This window comes from Girardinichthys multiradiatus, chromosome 21 (assembly GCF_021462225.1).
Source record: "Girardinichthys multiradiatus isolate DD_20200921_A chromosome 21, DD_fGirMul_XY1, whole genome shotgun sequence".
Lineage (NCBI taxonomy): Eukaryota > Metazoa > Chordata > Actinopteri > Cyprinodontiformes > Goodeidae > Girardinichthys > Girardinichthys multiradiatus.
The window spans coordinates 23,723,942-23,742,264 of NC_061813.1; the positions used below are offsets into that span (position 1 = coordinate 23,723,942).

General features: G+C 41.5%; 1 protein-coding gene across 1 annotated transcript in view; it reads right to left on the reverse strand.

The window, feature by feature from the left end:
* The window catches only part of boc (BOC cell adhesion associated, oncogene regulated), a 36,432-nt gene that overhangs the window by 12,338 nt on the left and 5,771 nt on the right, over positions 1 to 18,323 (reverse strand). The window contains exons 2-4 of the mRNA XM_047349758.1: positions 6,128 to 6,256; positions 4,259 to 4,531; positions 119 to 265 (exon numbers count right to left, since the gene is read on the reverse strand). Coding sequence (XP_047205714.1) covers positions 119 to 265; positions 4,259 to 4,531; positions 6,128 to 6,239 — 532 coding nt within the window. The 5' untranslated portion in view covers positions 6,240 to 6,256. The remainder of the gene's footprint in view (positions 1 to 118; positions 266 to 4,258; positions 4,532 to 6,127; positions 6,257 to 18,323) is intronic.

An 18,323-nucleotide genomic window follows, 5' to 3' on the forward strand; every position in this document is an offset into this window, starting at 1 on the left:
TAACGGCCTTATCGCAGGCTTTTTGAGGCAGTCAGAGGGGAGGATAACAGCATTCCTGTAAATAATAGAAACAGTTTAGGAATCAAGAAGGATGTAGGGTTAGAATGAGGAGAAGTACCTTTGGATGTTTCCAGCCATTCCTGTTTGACACTGTAGCGAACCTGAGCTTTAGGCTGACTCTCAGGGAGGTGACACTCGATGACGGCAGTGTTGCCTTCATCGACTTCGATCTCCTGTTGGATGTCAGGCTCGAAGTCCCGCAGCTCTGCAAAAGCACACAGAATCAAGAAAACAGTCACAAAGCGACACAACAGCTTTTTTTCAGCAGTCTAATGCACCAAGTAAATATCATCAAACTGCACATGTACACAGTCTGTCCTCAGTTTTAGAATCAGAAAAACCACAATATTTTGAGCAATAACTGCTCCGTCTCCATGCTGCGCATCAGTTACAGCAGCCTCACTCTGCTGTGTTGCAACCACATTGTTTGTCTCTCTTGTTTCCCACTGTGAGATCCAGTTAAACTTACTGGAATTTCATCAAATCGCTCCATTTTATTTTCCTGTAATCCGAATAGTTTCACCCAAAAGCCAAAAAAAGGTCTCTATAACATTCTAGGAGGTCTCATCAATCCCGTCTGACATCAGATCGGGACTGGGACTGATTCGGAGTCTGTGGGAAACTTGGAAGCAGGATTACTGGAGCCATGTGCTGCGACCGTGTTCCTGCAGACACAGAGTCTGCACGGCCTAGATCCTCATCCGACCCCCTGACCCCCCCCCCCGCCCTTATAAACCTCTGACTGAACGGCCCAGAGGGCTGAGCAGGATGGGTCAAAGGTGAGAGACTAGAGTTACAGAGCCAGATATCCAGTTTGGGTTCGAGAGGAAGTGGCAAAGCTCTGCTCTTAAGATGCCGAAGCAAAACATAACCCCAGAAAGTTAAAGCAGAGGGAAGAAAAAGAGGGCAGGGAGAAGCTTAAAGTGGGAGGGAGAGCAGAAGAAATTCATCAAGAAGTAGTTCAAGAGTGAAATGAAAGATAAATAAAACTTCTTGTGGAGCGTAATTAAACGTCTACCAGTCTATGTTGATTTATTCTTATCAAACACAGGCTCTCCGTTCTTTCCAGACGTGCCATTACTGCCGTGTTTTTCTTGGACAGGCCTCACACTTTGGCATAAAAAGAGAAAAATCTGAAAAAAGAACAAAACAAAAAAAAACCACCAACTGATCAGGCTTAAATACAGCTCTGACTCAACAAGCAAATCTCAGTCCAGGCTAAGGTATCCACCATGATGTAGTCAAATCAATGGCACAAACATGTCTGCAGCAGAGTGGCTGATTAATCTGCCATTCGTGCTGGATCTGAACCCCCTGCCTGCATCTGGAGGAGGTTTAATGGGAGGAATGGAGGGAGGCAGATCAGGGTACACACACACACACACACACTGTCAGCGCTGATTCTGAAAGATGACAATCCAAGCCGGAGAATGCAAAGCTTTAATGGTGTGTGTGGCACTCCATTTGCTAAATCAATCAGGTGCTGTTTTTACAGCCCCAGCCTTCATATCTACGCATCCTACCATCCTCCCCTCTCTCCAAAATTCCCCCATTTACAACTTTTAACCCTTTGCTTCACTCCCCTGTCCCGCATACCTCACAGAAACAACCCCTCCTGAATACCTCTCAGGTGCACGCTAGAGTATGTGATGTTTTTGTGCGAGCATCCTGCATGCACAGAGGATTGATTGTATGCATAAAGTGAAGCAGACCTCCCACACCAGAGCAGCTTGGCAGGGCCCACAAAAAATATTTCAAGAGCCAGTGTATTATGCGCAGCAGCAGGAGGCCTGCCTGTGTTTTTGCCTCTGAATTTGAACATGTTTGTGCAACGTGTTTTGCAGATATACGACCGGGTTGATTGTCAACGCAGGAATTGAAGTGAGCAGCTTTTAAAGTCGTGCCAAAGAGGGGGGGGGGGGGGGGGGGGGGGGTCAGATTTGGATAGCTCGGAGGGTCTGGAATCGACCTACACTGATCGCAAAAAACATGTGCGTACAGCTAAGAGGGCTCCAGAGGAAAGGAAAGCACGTACAGAGGGATTCCTTAGGCAATCTGGGGGTGGCTGAGGAAAACCATTATTAAATTAGAGAAGTTCTTTTTAAAAGAGGCCAGCTCCACATCTGGTTATTCCAGCGCAATTCACACGCATTCAAATGTGGATGACTTTTTTACAGTGCCTTGCAAAAGTATGGATGTTCCCTTACCTTTTAGATTGTAAAACCTTACCTCAAGCTTTGAACATCTCTCAGAGAACTGTTCAGTCCATCATCTCAGAATGGAAAGAGTGGGTAACAATGGCAAACCCAACAAGACATGGCAGCCCACCTAAACTGACAGGCAGGGCAAGGAGAGCATTAATCAGAAAAACAGCCAAGAAGCCCATGGTAAAGGTGGGGGAGCTGCAGGGATCCACAGCTCAGGTGGGAGAATCAGTCGATAGAACTATTAGCCACGAACTACAAAAATCTGGCCTTTTTGAAGGAGACACCAGAAGAAAGCCATTCTTGAAGGACATAAGACATCAGAAGCCATGAACGGAACACAGCAAACATATGGACGCCTATAGTACATGAAAATGCTATCCCCCTGAACGCTTATGGTAAAATATGGTGGTGTCAGCATTAGCTCTGGGCATACTTTTCTTAAGCAGGGATGGGGAAGCTGGTCAAAGCTGATGGGTAGTTAAATGGACCTAAATACAGAAGAAAAACAGCTCCAAAAGAATTGAAACTGGGAAGAAGATTCACAGATGCTCTCCATCCAACTGACTGAGCTTCAGCTGTTTTGCAGGGTGAAACTCTAGACTCTAGATGTGCAAAACTGGTAGAGAAATGCCCCAAAAGATCTGCAGCTGTAATTACAGCAAAACGGTTGTTCTACAAAGTCTTGAGTCGAAGGGGGTTGAAAACAAAACATACCACGTTTCATATCTGGATTTGTGAAAAGACATGAAAAATGGGTATCCTTTGCCTTCTGCTTCTTAATTATGCACAACTTTCTGTTGGTCTGCCACATAAACTCCCAATAAACTACACTGAAGTTTATGTTTGTGAGGCAACTAAATGTGAAAACATTTTGCAAGGCACTAAAGATGGAGGAGGAAAAGAGGAAAAGTAAAGATATCAGTGCTGCAGATGAACAGGGAAGGGAAAAATCTATGAAAGCATGTAAGAGAAGGGAAAGTGACAGAAAGAGTGAAAAATGTGCAGAGAGAGTCGTGTGAGAGTGTGACATCTCGTCTCATCTCCTGTCAGGATCTTGTCTTGACTGGCCTGAAACACCCCCAGCTTCCCAAGTTGAGGCAACTTCACACATCAATCACATCTGTGCCTGTAAAACAATACTGTTAACAGCAGCCCTGCCTAAACTCATATCCTTCGTCAACCCGCCACACACACACACACACACACACACACACACACACACACACACACACACACACACACACACACACACACACACACACACACACACACACACACACACACACACACACACACACACACACACACACACACACACACACACACACACACTTCTTATCTCCCTCTAGCCCTCTTCCTGACAATAAGGCCGTAATTTCTGACCAGGCCTGCTGTCGGGCCCCCCGGAGTGGAATGTTGAGTTGTGGGGAGCAAAAGAGGAGCCAATCAAGGTAGAGGAGGGCCCCCACAGTGAGCACCAGTCCCTTCTTTTCCTCTGCTCAGACTAGCCCCCAGCCCCAGGGTCCCCTTCATTCCTGAAGCTCATGTTTCACAGTTTCAGGCACTCACTCAGTCCCATGATGCATATCAAATATAAGAGTGCAGACTTGGTGCAGCCAAGCACTGAAAGCACGAGGAATCATTTCTTTTAACAATTAGATCAATATGATGCAGCATGAAAGCAGCTGTTCTGTCCATCTACACAGACAGAGTTGTAATTCTCATCAGATTTTTGCTGTTAGACTAAAACCTCAGATGGCTTTAGTTCTCAATAGCGATGAGAATCAGACTGGCTATAACCACTGGAAAAGTACAGAGTCTACAATGTTGTATTGATTCAGATTTAAGGCAAACAAATACCACCTCCTTACTGTTTTTGTTCCACTTGAGGAAAATCAACTTATGGGAGTGTTTTGGATACTCAGACAAACCATAAAGAGGCCTGTGCATTTGTGTTTATTGGTCACGGTTTTGTGTGGGTGGCTACTCACTGGCAGCGGTGATGTTAGCAGGCACGCTCGCCAGAGCTCCAGCGCCGGTGCTGGCCACACACTGGTATCTGCCCAGAGTTAGGTTGGTCAAAGCAGGGATGAGCAGGCTGCCTGGCCCCAGCACCACGCCCAGATCACCATTCGACAGCTGCTCGCCGTTAAGACGCCAGCTGAGCTTGGCCGAAGCGGGTTGGGCGCTGCAACGCAACATGACGCTGCCTCCCAGCTTCTGCACCATGGACACAGGCTCCTCTGTGAACACCGGCACCTCATCTGAAGGGAAGAATGTACAAAGCTTTAGGATAAAGTTGAAAGCCTCTTGCAAAATATTTCATTCCACAAAACAGCTTAGGATGTTTCTCAGAAAATAAATGGGTTTTTTTACACAAGATTCCCACACACTTTCCTGTGATGTTCTCAGCTCTTTGTGCACATTTTAAGTATAAATACAAAAAAAGTTCAATGAATGTACAAAAGGGTGTTCAGGCTTCATTTGCATTATGATTTTATTGAATATATTGTAGCATCGCTGCCATTCATTCTTAAAAATTGTAACGTAGCCTGAATTGAATGATATTTTTGAATGCACAGCTCATTCCTGCCCACATCTGATAACAGAGTCTCTTCAGTTCTTAGAAAAATAATGAAAAGGTAAAACACAACAATTGTATAGAAGTCACAAAAATCAAAGCACACGAAGGCCAAGAAGTGCTCGCTTTCTGGACGTCATGTACATCTCTTAATGATTAGGATAACTTGGCTGAGCAGAGTCACTAAAATCACTCAAAGATGGATTAATTACACAAAATAGTTGCACCTCCTACTATATCTATCTATCTCTCTATCTGATCTGTAACATGTTATGAAGGTTGTGAACAGGTGTACTACTAAGTGACGTAATTCACTTCTTTCATTGATTCAGTTGATTAGTAAGGAACCGATTCCAGCACTCTATACAAAGCATCTTTTCATTTTCAGTTCGCCCATGGTGGCTATCCAAGCCCATCCAAATTACCTCTTTATTCAAATCTATTTCAAACAAACTGCTGCTGCCAAACATATAAAACAGTTCCCTCCCTGTGTTGAAGCCAGAAAACTTTTCTTCCTGGCACGAGTTATCCTGCACCAGGTGTTTAGAAAAACTAAATGTACAAGGCACTTGGAAAGTGAGGTTATATGGAGTGCTTTCCAGTGAGAACAGGTCATTAAGAGCAGAGGGAGGTATAATGCTGAATTCCTGTTTAGAATAATGAAAAAAAGAAGACAGCTTTAATAACATTGGAGTTGAAATTGTAAATATGCAAGGAATTTACAATTTTATGTTATTTCACAGCACATTCAATGAATATTACTGAAAAAGTCATTTATTTAAGTAAAGCAATTTAAAAAGGGAAATTAATAACACAGATTTGTTACAGACTTCTTGGCTTTCAAGTGATTATTCCTGTTAATTTAGATGGTCACGGCTAACAAAATTTCACTATTGCATGAGACCAATTTTAAAAAAATGATTTTTAAATACAGAATAGCCATGTGCCTACACAATTACCGTGTACTGTATCCAAGCATATTAATGGAAAGTTGAGCGGAAGGAGAACGTGTGGTAGAAATAAAGTGAACAAGCAACATGGACAGCCTCAACTTTGAGAGACCTGTGAAGCAAATGAGTGAAACTTTTGATTGTAGTTTTCTTAGAACCTGAATTTCATTAACTATAAGCCATAAGATAAACATAAAATAAACCAATAAATGAGTAAAGTTATCACTTAGTGTGTAATATTTCAGTACAAAAAATTAGTTTTTGTTTCTGTACTGAAATAAATTAACTTTCAGTTGATATTCCAAGTACTGAAATGCACTTGTACTCACAAATGGTTGAAGCGCTGCTCTGCAGGCAGCACAGCAGTACTGCACCCAGCGCACAAAACACTGGAGCTTTTCTCTTTTTCATCCAAGGAGTCCAGTCTTGCTTTCCAGACATCTTCCATGCGCTATGCCCTGAAAAACAAAACGGATAATGATTAGAGGGTCATTTACATACTTAGTGAAAACAAACAGCATAAGCACAGTTAATCTGACCGGCTCAAACAAAAACACCAACACCCAGACATGATTCGAGTGGGAAACATACAACATTCACCTAAAAAGGCAGCCCTGAACTCATACATGCACCTCTCTGTCAGCTCAGATCTATCTTGTATACGCACGAACAAAAACAGCCGGCCATTAACACAACCCAGGTGAGGTGGTTGCACCCTGCAGCACCCTCAGCAGCCCAAACTCCAGACACAAAAAAAGCCTTTCTTTTCTCTCAGCCCCCATTTCTCTGCCTGCACCCGCACTCCAGCCCGCACTCATCAAAGTGGCGCCCTCATTCAGCAGGCCGTAATCTGAGTCCTCTGCCTTCCCTTCCTGCTCAGGTGTAACCGATACAGGTAGAGGGGCTTAGAAGGAGGAAGGAGGGAGGGAAGAGGAGAAGGGGCAAAAACATAGGCTGCATTCAGGAGCAGGGACAAAGAGCAACTAATAAGAGGAAGAACAGGAGAAGGGGGCTGGTGATAGGGGGAAATGTATATTCTAGCAGTGATGAGAGTACTGAAGGTAAGAGCACTCTTTTATACCCCAGAACAGACTATACTGGGAGAGCAATTGTCAGTATATGAACAGTTACTGGACAGAGGAGAGCTTTTCTCTCCCTTGTCGTTGCAGCCAAGTTTTCCGAATTCTTTCCTGTCAGGTTAAACTAACAACTTCCCGTCAGGATGATAAGGGTGGTCCTGCAAAAGTGAACCTCTATTTCTCTTACTCTTCCAAACACAGAGCATGTTACTGAACATGCTCAACTGTCCTGTAATAGTGGAAGCAGAACACAACATTCACATTTATCCTACAACAGCAGGAGGAATGATTAATGGACCTTACTTGGACACAAATACAGACATGTATATATAGGCCTTTTTGGGAGGAGGGGTCAAAGCAGAAGTAAAAATTGGTGGAAACTCTTACAGCGCACCTTCATCATCTAATGGGAGCAGTAAAAAAACGTTTTGCTGCCAGGCACATTTATTGAAAATGAGCAAAGGGGGAGGCTAATGGAAAAACGGCTCCTAATGTCTGGAACTGCTAAACTAGACCACACATTGCTCTGCAGAAACTTAACTGCTCACTATGAATGTGTAAACAACTTCAGATGAATTCTGAGGTTAACAGCAACAGCAAGCCAATCGCATGAAGACACAATGTAGGGTGCTTGCAATTTACTGTAACTTTCAACAACTTTTTTAAAATCATGCATTGGAATAAATAATGTTTTTTCATGTCAGGCTGAATGTAGCATTAAGAATCTGTGGATAAGTAACTAGCAAGTAGAAATAGGTCCCCAACCCTAACTTTTGCCCTCTGGTGTAAAAAAAAACAAAAACGGGGGGGGGGGGGGTGTGGGGGTGGGGGGGGGGGGGGGGGGGGGGGGGGGGGGGGGGGGGGGGTAAAAACTCCTGAACTGGTGTTTATTTCTTGAAATCAATCACAATAGACTTGTGTGCTACTGAGTCCAGAGTGTAGAAATATGAGGCAAGGACTCCTGAAATGAGCAATTAATAGACAGGCTTTTACACGAAGTAGATCCTGTGCGTCAGACTTCACAAGCAGCCCACATGCTTTCAGTTTGACTCAATTTTAGCACCGCTTTTCTTCTTTTGAGGTAATTTATGGCGGGTTCATTTGTATTTTTTATTTATTTTTTTCTTAGAAGCGTAGTCTGACAATCCCTAGGGTTGGTCTTCCAACTTTCAATATCTAGCATGGCCGCTTGGTGGATAAAAGATGAAGCACTGCATCCACACAAACTTTGGGTCAGTTAATATTGTATTAAATCATTAAGACACTTGCATAGTAATGCCAATCCTATGGTTTAAACTGTTTAAGCAACACACATCAAATTGTGTTATTAGCTTGTACTGCTACAAACGGCCAGCCTAGTCATTTAGCATTCGGATAGGTGCCTGCACAAATAAACAGTTGAAATTACTAACACACTTAATACTACCAATCCTATATCAGTTACTACATAGTTAATGTGTTTTTATGTGCAAAATAAAGCAAAATGTTTTAATAGCTTATATGGCTAATAGCCTGGTTAGTTAGACCTCTTGCACAAATAGCTAAGCCATTTATTACTTGTTCTGTTAGTTAATATAAGAAATCATTAAAACACGCTTACAACATACAGTACTTCCAATTACATATCAGTAAACACATAGCTAAAGTGATCAATGGACAAAACACAGCAATAGCATTATTAGCTTGTACTGCTAATTACAGCTAACATGGTCAGTTAGCATTGAACCGTTTCTCACCAAATAAAAGGTTTATTAATAGTTCTGGCAGTCAATACCGTAATAAATAATTACTACACTTACTATTCTGTATCAATAAAAAAATAACTATAGTATTTTATTAGCACAATACAGCAAAAATGTGTTATTAGTCATCACTGGTCAGTTTGCATCTTCGGCCAGTTAAAATCACCTCATCAAATCATTAACACACTTGCATATTATCAATTCTTTATCAGTAAGAACATTACTGAAGTGTTTTCTGTACAAAATGCATTACTAGCTTGTACTGCTACTTACTGCTAGCATGGTCAGTAAACATTTAAGCCTTATCTGTGCAAACGTTTTATGAGCAGTTGGGTCAGTTAATGTCATTAAAGCCATTTAGGTGTCAGGTTGTTTTTCATAAACAAAAAAAAACATTTTTTTATTAGCAAAGAAAATTGCAAAATGCATTAATAAATTGTATTGATAACGACTAACCTGGTACATCACGTTTATATACAAAATGGCTATGTTCTACTGGTTAAGTTTTCATTCTTCAGCTGATATTTCACTCTTTAATTTTAAATAAATATGCGATTCACATTAAAGTGACTTGACAATGATCTTGTTTAAATCTTCTTAAATTTTAAAGGTTATTTTCAAGAGTTTTTTTTTTTTAAATCCTCATCATTTTTGACTCATACAATGCCAGCATGACCTGAACAATTATAATGCATTCAGTAACCTCTAGATAAAGCCTTGCAGATTTGTTCTGTCTAATTCACTCTTGTCCGTAGAGAGGCTCATCAGTAGCGGGTTTACTCTGTAAACACACAGCAAACTGATTGGATCCAGGAGGCAGCAGAGCTGAAGGCCTGTGGCTTCTGTGGCTGTTTGCAGTATGGACACAACTCAGGACAGCTGTCTGTACATGTGTATTGAGCACCTGTCAGAGTCAATAACTGTAAACCACACTGAACCGCCAGCCAAGTGGACACACAACGGGATATGCTGTCCAGCTGTGAAACCTCTTTACCTGTCTGGTTTTTTACAAAATTGACAAAAAGATAAGATGACATGAGGAGAAGCAGAGATAGAGATAATGCTTAGTTGTATATCAGTGGTATGAGCAGACCCCTCATATATCATCAGTCCCTAAAAGGCAGCCCTGTTCCTCTGAGCCTGTCTGTCTAATTCATTAGTCAGCTGGGTCCTCTGTTTGCTTTGCCTCAAGATGAAAAGTTGGCCTGACATCTATGTCCAAGTTTTTCCATCCATCCCTCCCAGAGAGGTCACAGACGTAGAGGCAGAAGGGCCTCCTACGCATCAGGGTGACTGATAAAACACAGCGCATCAGGCCTAAAGAGGTTTATGAGAAATAACAAAGAACAAGAAAACAAGAGTTTTTTTTGTTTTTTTTTTAACAACGACGTCTCTTAAAGCTGCTGTGACTGCTGTAGAGTATATGACAGAAAGAAAACACATTCCTAACATTACACTAAGTCATAGATCTTCATCAGGCACAGTTAGTTTATTTTGGTGGTAGCTTGTTTCATGTTAAATAAAAACCTTAAATTACAAATCTATCCATTTAGTCAGAAGAATTGAGCGCACTCACATTTTTGAAATTAAAATGCTTTGATTTGAGAAACCAGCTCTGGTGAGGTCATGTCTGCTAAATGTGGTTGGGTTTTTAGGTGCATCTGGGCCACTAACTTTTATCCATTCACACCAACCACAAAGCAAAACAGACATCTACCATCCGAAAACAACTGTATCTCAAAAACATAGTGGTTTATACCAACACTATTTTATGAACCTTTAAACCATCGTCACCCTTATATTTGGTGGTTATTTAGGAAGAAGCGGTTGATTGTGAAAGTAGGAGGCAGTGCGCACCCAATGATCTTCGCTGTCAAGCATGTACTGAGAACAGAACATGTAACACTTTCTGGTCAGAATAACTTGTAGAAAAGTAAAGGGGTGTAAGAAGCAAAAATATCACAGCAGTTCAAGTAATTGCTGGTTTAAAGATTTTTACTTTACTATACTTTTCTTTCAGGTACTTACTCTGACCCTATATGCTTTACATGTCCCATTCTCAGTTTGTTTCACATAAGAAGATCATTAGTGGCTTACTGTACGCCTACCTTTATTTCACGTGTAAATAATCAGGTTGTTTATAAATAACCGCCAACTACATTACTAACAGAAAGGCATGGGCTGGTTACCGGTATCAAGGTTTCTCAAGGTTTTAAAGAGTTGTAGTTTCAGGACCTCTAATGTTTTCTGTTTTTTTTTTTATCTTCCTACGGTTTAAATTCATTTAATGAGATGTCAGAGAAACGATCAGAGCAACACAGCATCCCTCCTTCCCTTATCTGCCATTCAGTTGGAGGAAAAAAAGGCTACTCGACTTTCTCCTTGCTTTAAAGAAAGCCAAATTCAGCTGTTTGGAAATGTTTCCGCTCTTGAAAAAACAAATAGTCACGGTATGAAAAAAAAGAGAGTGTCACCTACCCTTCCTTTTAAGGTAACACTGTTTTACAACTAACCAGCTGACCGTGGAAGAGGATATTCACAAGAGATCTCAACTGACAAAACCGGCAAATAAACAGGCAAGCTCTGGTCTGGAATCGACAACGAAAGACGAAGAGAGAACGACCTTGAAATAAGGGTTAGGCATTTGAAAACACAGTTCAATAAAATGTTATACATTTGGAACCAAGAGGAAAAGTGGGCAGACGATAGAGAGTGCTGTAGTCAGTGGACTTTAACTCAGGAGCTACCAGATTATCTTTTACAACTACAGTTGTTAAGCTACAAGAGGCAGATAGCCCAACTACATATTTAACCAATATCAGCTTATTATACTCCAAGCAGAACAGGATTAATAATTTGTGCAATAAGCACTTGATTACTAATAATCAATATTTTTAGGTATTTGAGTTATTACCTTGAAAATTGTGGTTTTGACTAAAAGTATTCAAACGTTGAGGATGTCATACTGACTCAAGGCTATTTATAAAATGGTAATAATCTCAGACTGGTAAAAGTACAAAAATTCTACAAAAAAAACCTCAGAACACCAGCATCTACACATGTTGGCGTAACCTTATGAAACATTACTAACGGGAGTGTATGTCCCAGAGAGACAAACCCCAAAAACAGGCACATCCAAGAGAAAATAAAATTGTGGTGCGCAGGCATGCATCATGACCATAGCTATGCAAGTGCCTTTTATGATGATGTGCAAGAGAGTCACATGACAGACGTTCATTGTGAGCGTGCTAAGTAAAGACACCAAGGGACCCTGTTCTCTCAGGCCACTGCCGGTCCCATTGTCCCCCTGCCTTCGTGGATAAATTCATTTTGACAACCCTGCTAATTGGATAAAACCAGACTGGAGCCTCCTCCGTGAGCTCTCACATTCCATCTGCTTTCTGGCATGGAGAAGACATGCAGGAGGGAGGGAGGTGGTGAAGAGCTTGCAGGGTAGAAACCCTTAGGAGCTGAGCTATTGAATATTTATCACCTCCCCAAATTTGCCCCCCTTTATTTCCTTCAGTTTTACGTCTTCTTACACTCCATGCACCCCCCCCCCCCCCCATTTTCACTTTGGAGGTTCTCCAAACACCACAATGCCCCCCTCCTTTAGATAAACACATGCGGTGTCAAGTGTGAGGAGTGCCGTGGGTTCAACTGCTCCGCTCGAGCCCTAACCCCACAATGCTGAGCCACATAGCTGCCATGCGGGAGGCCGGTTGCCCCTGGCTACGCTAACAGGCAGAACGCACCTTAATAGAGTGGAGAGTCATTGTAAAGCAGTGAGCTGGTGCACAGACAAAGACCCCGCAGACCCCTGGAGAAAAGGGAGACGCTGCTCTGAAGGGCCCAGGGAAGAGCTGATGGGCTCTGCTCAATGACCAAACAGAAGAAAAGAGGGGGATCCGTGGCAGAGAGGTTCGAGAGTGGAGAGTTTGAGGAGTCAGAAGGGAAGAGCAGGGGGTGATTGCTGCCTTTATCAGTTGATGTGAGATGGTTAAAAGAGGTTTATAAAAGCAGCAGTAGTGGGGGCGGTGACTGGGAAAGCCGAACAGCAACTCAAATTAATATAGAGGACGTCAACTGGCAGGCGAGCGGGAGGAGAGAGCAGGGCATCGTCAATGAGAGGGAGTGTTTGCCAGTGTCCCAACATATTTTCCCCTCATTCTGTCAATCTGGTTGTTGGCCTCTTGGTCCTCGCCTGGGATTTTTGCCCAGTGGCACGCGAAGAGATGAGTGCTGGGGTATCTTACCAAATCAGCACCCCCCTGGTTTACCATCAAGCTCATTAACAGGAGATAGACATATAACTCATATAACAACAGAAGCCTTTTTTTTTTTGTTAATATAACCACCCATGAGTTTTCTATCAGTCATCACATTTTCAAAAGATCTGTGGAGAAACATTTTATTTTACCGTTCTGTCACACCAGCCACTAACTATATTACAATAAATCTTTAACTGTGGACAAACTTAACTGTGGACTGATTGCCTTGGCCTGTCCTGCAGTCCAATAAAAAAAGGCCTTCAGCCACTTTTCCAACAAGTCCGGGATTTAAATACCTCTTTTGGACCTGGATGAAAGGAATCTTGGATAAACGTGTACTTTCTGTTTCCACTGCTCTGACCAGCTATGGAAAATGTATTTAAATTACTGCAATGACATATGGGGAAGTTGTGAAGAAAACTGCACTGTCCAGTAGGTGGCCAAACAAGCAAAGCCCAACCGAGAAGCCTGTATCCTGCCATTTGTCCACAAAACAAGATGCATCATCATACATGATAACCCCTTTAAATTATCCTTTTTAACTCCCTCACCCTCTTTGTATATTTAGACTGTGTGCCTCCAACCACTAAGGTATCCCACCACCGAGCACAGTGGTGGTGGGATACATTTGGTTGCTCATTCAGCCTCGTTTCTCTCACAGTTCCACCTGTTTCGAACTTCCTAGTTATTGCTCTGTTGTAGATATGGGAAAATATCAGGTGAATTACTGTTTTTATAACCAGTTCCAAAACTAGGAAGATCCACACATCTATGCCTTACTTAAATGGAAGGTTCTCTCATCTTTCCCATCTTGAAGAGCGGCTAAGAGAAATAGGCATTTTTGTTACATCATATTTATAGCTCATGGAAACATGAAGATGTGGATTATAATTAACGTGTAGTATCCATTAGGGTTGCCAGTAATTGTAGCACTGTTGATTTAACTAAAAATATTGGAATATTTAATGTGGGATTTTTCCCCATTAAATAAGTGTCCTGACATTAAAGTTAGGATTTTTCAGAAGTTTTAGGTGCTTTCAAGAATATACTACTCCAACAAAATAAAAAATTATTTTAGGGCTATTTACACATTATTGCCATGGTTGCCAGTAATTGTTGAGGGAACTGTAAGCCACATGTAGTGACCTCATGACAAAGAGCGTATAAAACATGGAGGTTTAGTCTTTAGCTGGTCAGCGTACACTGTGGTGAACGTTGACAAAGCTCTTTGTCTTTTTCTTTCTGAATATAATCGCTGTAGATGCTTGAACATTACAAAAAAATAAGAGAAAGTAAAACTATAAAGACTAAAACTAGACTAAAAAGAAGTCCCGTCATTTTTTAAAGACGGCCATTTTGAACTATGCAACGGCGTGAGCAGGGTGAAATAAGAAATGATAAGATGGTGAAATGATGCTGTATATTAATGCAAAAGTGTGTGGGTTGTGTTAATAACTTTTGTTGGGACTGGAAAACAAGCTTGATCACTTAAGATAACAAAGCTCACTTAAAGAATTTGCCATAAAGTTGGTATAGACAGGCTATGTTTTATAGTGTTGTGTGTTCATTATGGATTTTGTGAATAGAAGTCTTAAATAACAATATGAGGTTGTTGTATTTTTTCCCCCTTAATATGAAAATTTTTAATGCTGAATTAAACCTAACAGGAAACTATATCATTTTTAACATTTGAACCAACATACTACCAATTCAGTATTCCAGGTTTTGGCTCGTTCTTTTTAACCATTTTAGTAGCCTTAATATTAGACATTACTCACTTTAACGCCTTTTTCGGTTACATACCTAACTCAGTAGGGTGGGTCAAACCTATAACCCAATCTTGTTGTAATAAATCAACCCAAGACTGGACTTTTAGAGCATAAATAAATAAATAAATGCATGTATGGGTTGTATTTGCCAGTGGGATGGGCTGTTTCTAACATTTGGATTGGAAAACATGTTGGCTAACACAGAGTTAACATCTTATAAGAAGATTATTATTAGAATTAAAAGGTTTTCGTTTGATCAGCTCAGATTAGTGATCGACAGGTCTAATAATGTGCTTAATAAAATAAAATAAAATTCCTTAAAGTTTTGTTGGATTCAAAACTTCTACCCCTGTCAAAGAACCTGGCTGAAATCAGTATCTGTGAGGAAAACCCTAATCGGTGCATCTTTGGTCACCCAAAATGTAGCCACTGATAAGGCAAATATTATCTGGCCAAAAGTGCATATGTTTACTTCATTATCAGTTTATTGCATTAGTATATCATACTCATAGTGCACATATATTTGCCTTATTAATCTCCTACCTTGCAGAACATACATGTTTCAATTAATAAAAACTAATATATAATTTCAGGTATAATTCTTTCACAAATCAACAGCTTTGCTTCAGAGTCAAATTGTGGTTGGGCGCTGCTGTGTCTGTGGATAATGCAAGCTGAAGTGGACACTCCCTGCTCTTGTTTTCTACTCTATACAAGCAAAGACTTGCCAGGGAACAAATCCTAAATCGATTATCATTCCTCTCCCCAGGAGTTTTATTTGGCAAGAAAATCCTGCCAACAGGTGGAGAGAGGACTGGTCCAAATCCAGACCCCCACCTGCACAAAACATCCCCAGTTCTCATGCCATAAAATTACACATCAAAAGCATCCCTAATGAGGCTGAGAATGCACACCCCCCATTCTTCAAAATACTCTCTCTTAAAAGACACACACACATTTATGCCTATGCTTCACAAATTATTAACAAGCTGTTTGTCTGTCCTAGTACTTCTTTACTCCCACCCCTGCAGCCAATCCGGCACTAACGAGCGTCTCGAGGATTAAGGCACAGGGATCTGGACAGGACCGCGCTGTAGAGGGAGGCGGCGATCTAATCAATTAAGCATTTGCATAATTTAGATAACGAGGCTGAATTAACCGTGCAGAGCTAATTATGATGCCACGGTGAGCACATCCACCCACATTCCTAGGCTTAGATAGCGATGCCAATGTGGCCATTGGGGCCATGGGAACAGGACGGGACCATCATGGCCACCCAGATTTGAGAGGAGGTGAAGAAGAGGAGAAATAGGATGATGAAAGGTGGAAGGAGAAAAGACAGACAACAATGAAGAAAGCAATAGCTGGAATGATAGCTGGAGTTTTTCGCCACCCCAGAGCAAACTTGACATGAAGGATTTTACACCACTTGTTGCACAGCCATAAACACAATTATACACCTAAAAGGGGAGAAACAAATGAGACATTAAAACGACAATTTTTCTAACCAAAGTGAAGTCTGTTTAGCAAAGTGCCATGTTGTGTCTGTCACCATTTGACTTTTCTGGTGAAGTGTAAGCTTTTGTTATCAGTCCTGGATATGAAGGTGTGTGCCTTGGACTCGACATCCTGTTGAATCCATGTTTGAGACTCTTATTTTGAAGTAAAAAAAAGGAAAGCAGTTCTTGAAATCTGCTGTTTACTGTTGAATACTTGTTAATTGCCAAGATGCGCATAAAACAAAAAATGTGCCCAATATATTATGTTAAGCATCCCAAACTGGTTGTGTCTGAAGGGGCAGCCAAAGCCACTTTTTGAACCTGTTGTATTCAGAAGTATCAACCCTTCCTATGATTTTCTTTTTTCCCCAGATGAAGTCCATTAGATCTATTCTGTCTCACTGGACTTCAGCTAGACACGTCCCGTCCAATACGTTGCCATGGTTTTAAATATGTGCAGTCGCCCAGGGCAACAATAGGAGGGGAGGCACACAAGCACCAGAGCCTGTCATCTGTAAAATGGGTCTTGAACAGGTTGTCTTTTTTTTGCCAGGCAGACAATGGTAGTTAACTATACTGCACACATGGGTCTGCAATGCATATTACCCTGCGAAAGAGTTTAGATAATTTCCTGTGTGTCAAATGTGTGTTTAAGGCATCAATTAAGTAGTGAAAAGAGGAGAGTCACCGATTTGCACTGCGAGCTAGAGCAAATATTAATCCTGAACGCTTAACAAAACAGTTTGGGAGAGTTACGAAACCGTTATTCTTTTAAAAAAAAAACTATTTTTCGGAGTAACAGAACCTGAATCAAGACAAGAATAAAAAATAAATATATGGATGAGACAAACCCACAACAAAACATTTAACACTGATTACAGATTTTTTTATGCAGTTATTGAAGTCTTTTACTCTATTTCTGAAACCAAAAAATTAGGTTTGTTAGTTTTCCCAAATCTATTGCCAAAGACTAATCTCATCACAATTTCATGAACCCAAAATCGAGTGTGTCCTCATCTCATGAGCTGGATGTGATGCTATACCCCTAACAGTCACATATTTCATTCAACCACAACCATTCTGTGACACATGAGCAAGCAATCGCACCATTACATGGTAAGAGTATACTCACAGAGGCACGTAAACATGGAGACCTGAGGACGTTTTTCCAACACCAAATGTCAACAGGCGAACAAACAGGCTACCACTTATCCCCAAGCCAGAGAGATAAAGTACTTCATGCCAATGTAGACTTTCATAGATGCATATACTGTACACGCAGCCTGCTCCCTGTGTGTTCCTGCATCATCGGGAGAGAGGGAGGGAGCGTGGGTATTGGATGGGTGAAAGGGGCCCCCAAACTCTTTTGGCAGCTCATGCATCAGAGTGAATGGAACCAATTATAAATCAAGAGCAATTTCTCTCCATTATTCAGCAGGACCATAGAGAATAAGGGGGGAGAGCGAGTTTGCCTGGCCCTAAAACTCTCAGTGGGAGACGAGGGAAAGAAGAGAAACGCAGAGCGGGTGAAAAATTATATGAAAAACAGATATGGGGAGGCATTAGGGAGGAGAGATAAGGTAAAGAGAGCGAGTCTGTGGAGCTGTATGGAACAGCTGAAGGAGAACATTATAGCAACAGCAGACACAAGGAAAGAGAGAAGAAGCAGGAAGCTAAAGAGAAAGCAAGGCCGAGGAGTGTCAGCCATGTCCGACATGGTGCAGCTGAGTTACGCTGCTGGTTTTGAAGTGAGAGCTGTTGGGTTTTACTGGAGAGGACAAACAGCTGGAGGAGGCTAGTTTGCAACAAAAAAAAAAGAAAAGAGAGCCTTTAGTTTCAAGAGTTGGGTCTGTGAGATGCTGCAGAGCTACCACTTGTCCCATCACTCAGAGCCGCCCGCAGATGTCGACAATCCTCCTCCAGAAATATCAGAAAGTAAAAACTTTAACCAACGCACAGCATTTTACAAGCAGACGGAGCCGCTCTGTCGATGGAAAATTCCAGCTCTGATAACCTCAGGGGCCCAATAAGTAAGTGATCTGGTGCCCAGTGATTTATTCTGTTGAATCATGTCTTCTCCTGCCAGTCTGACATTCTTCAATGATGAGTTTTCTCGCAACACAATAAATCTGATTACTGGTTAAAGACCTGGAACATGAACAAAA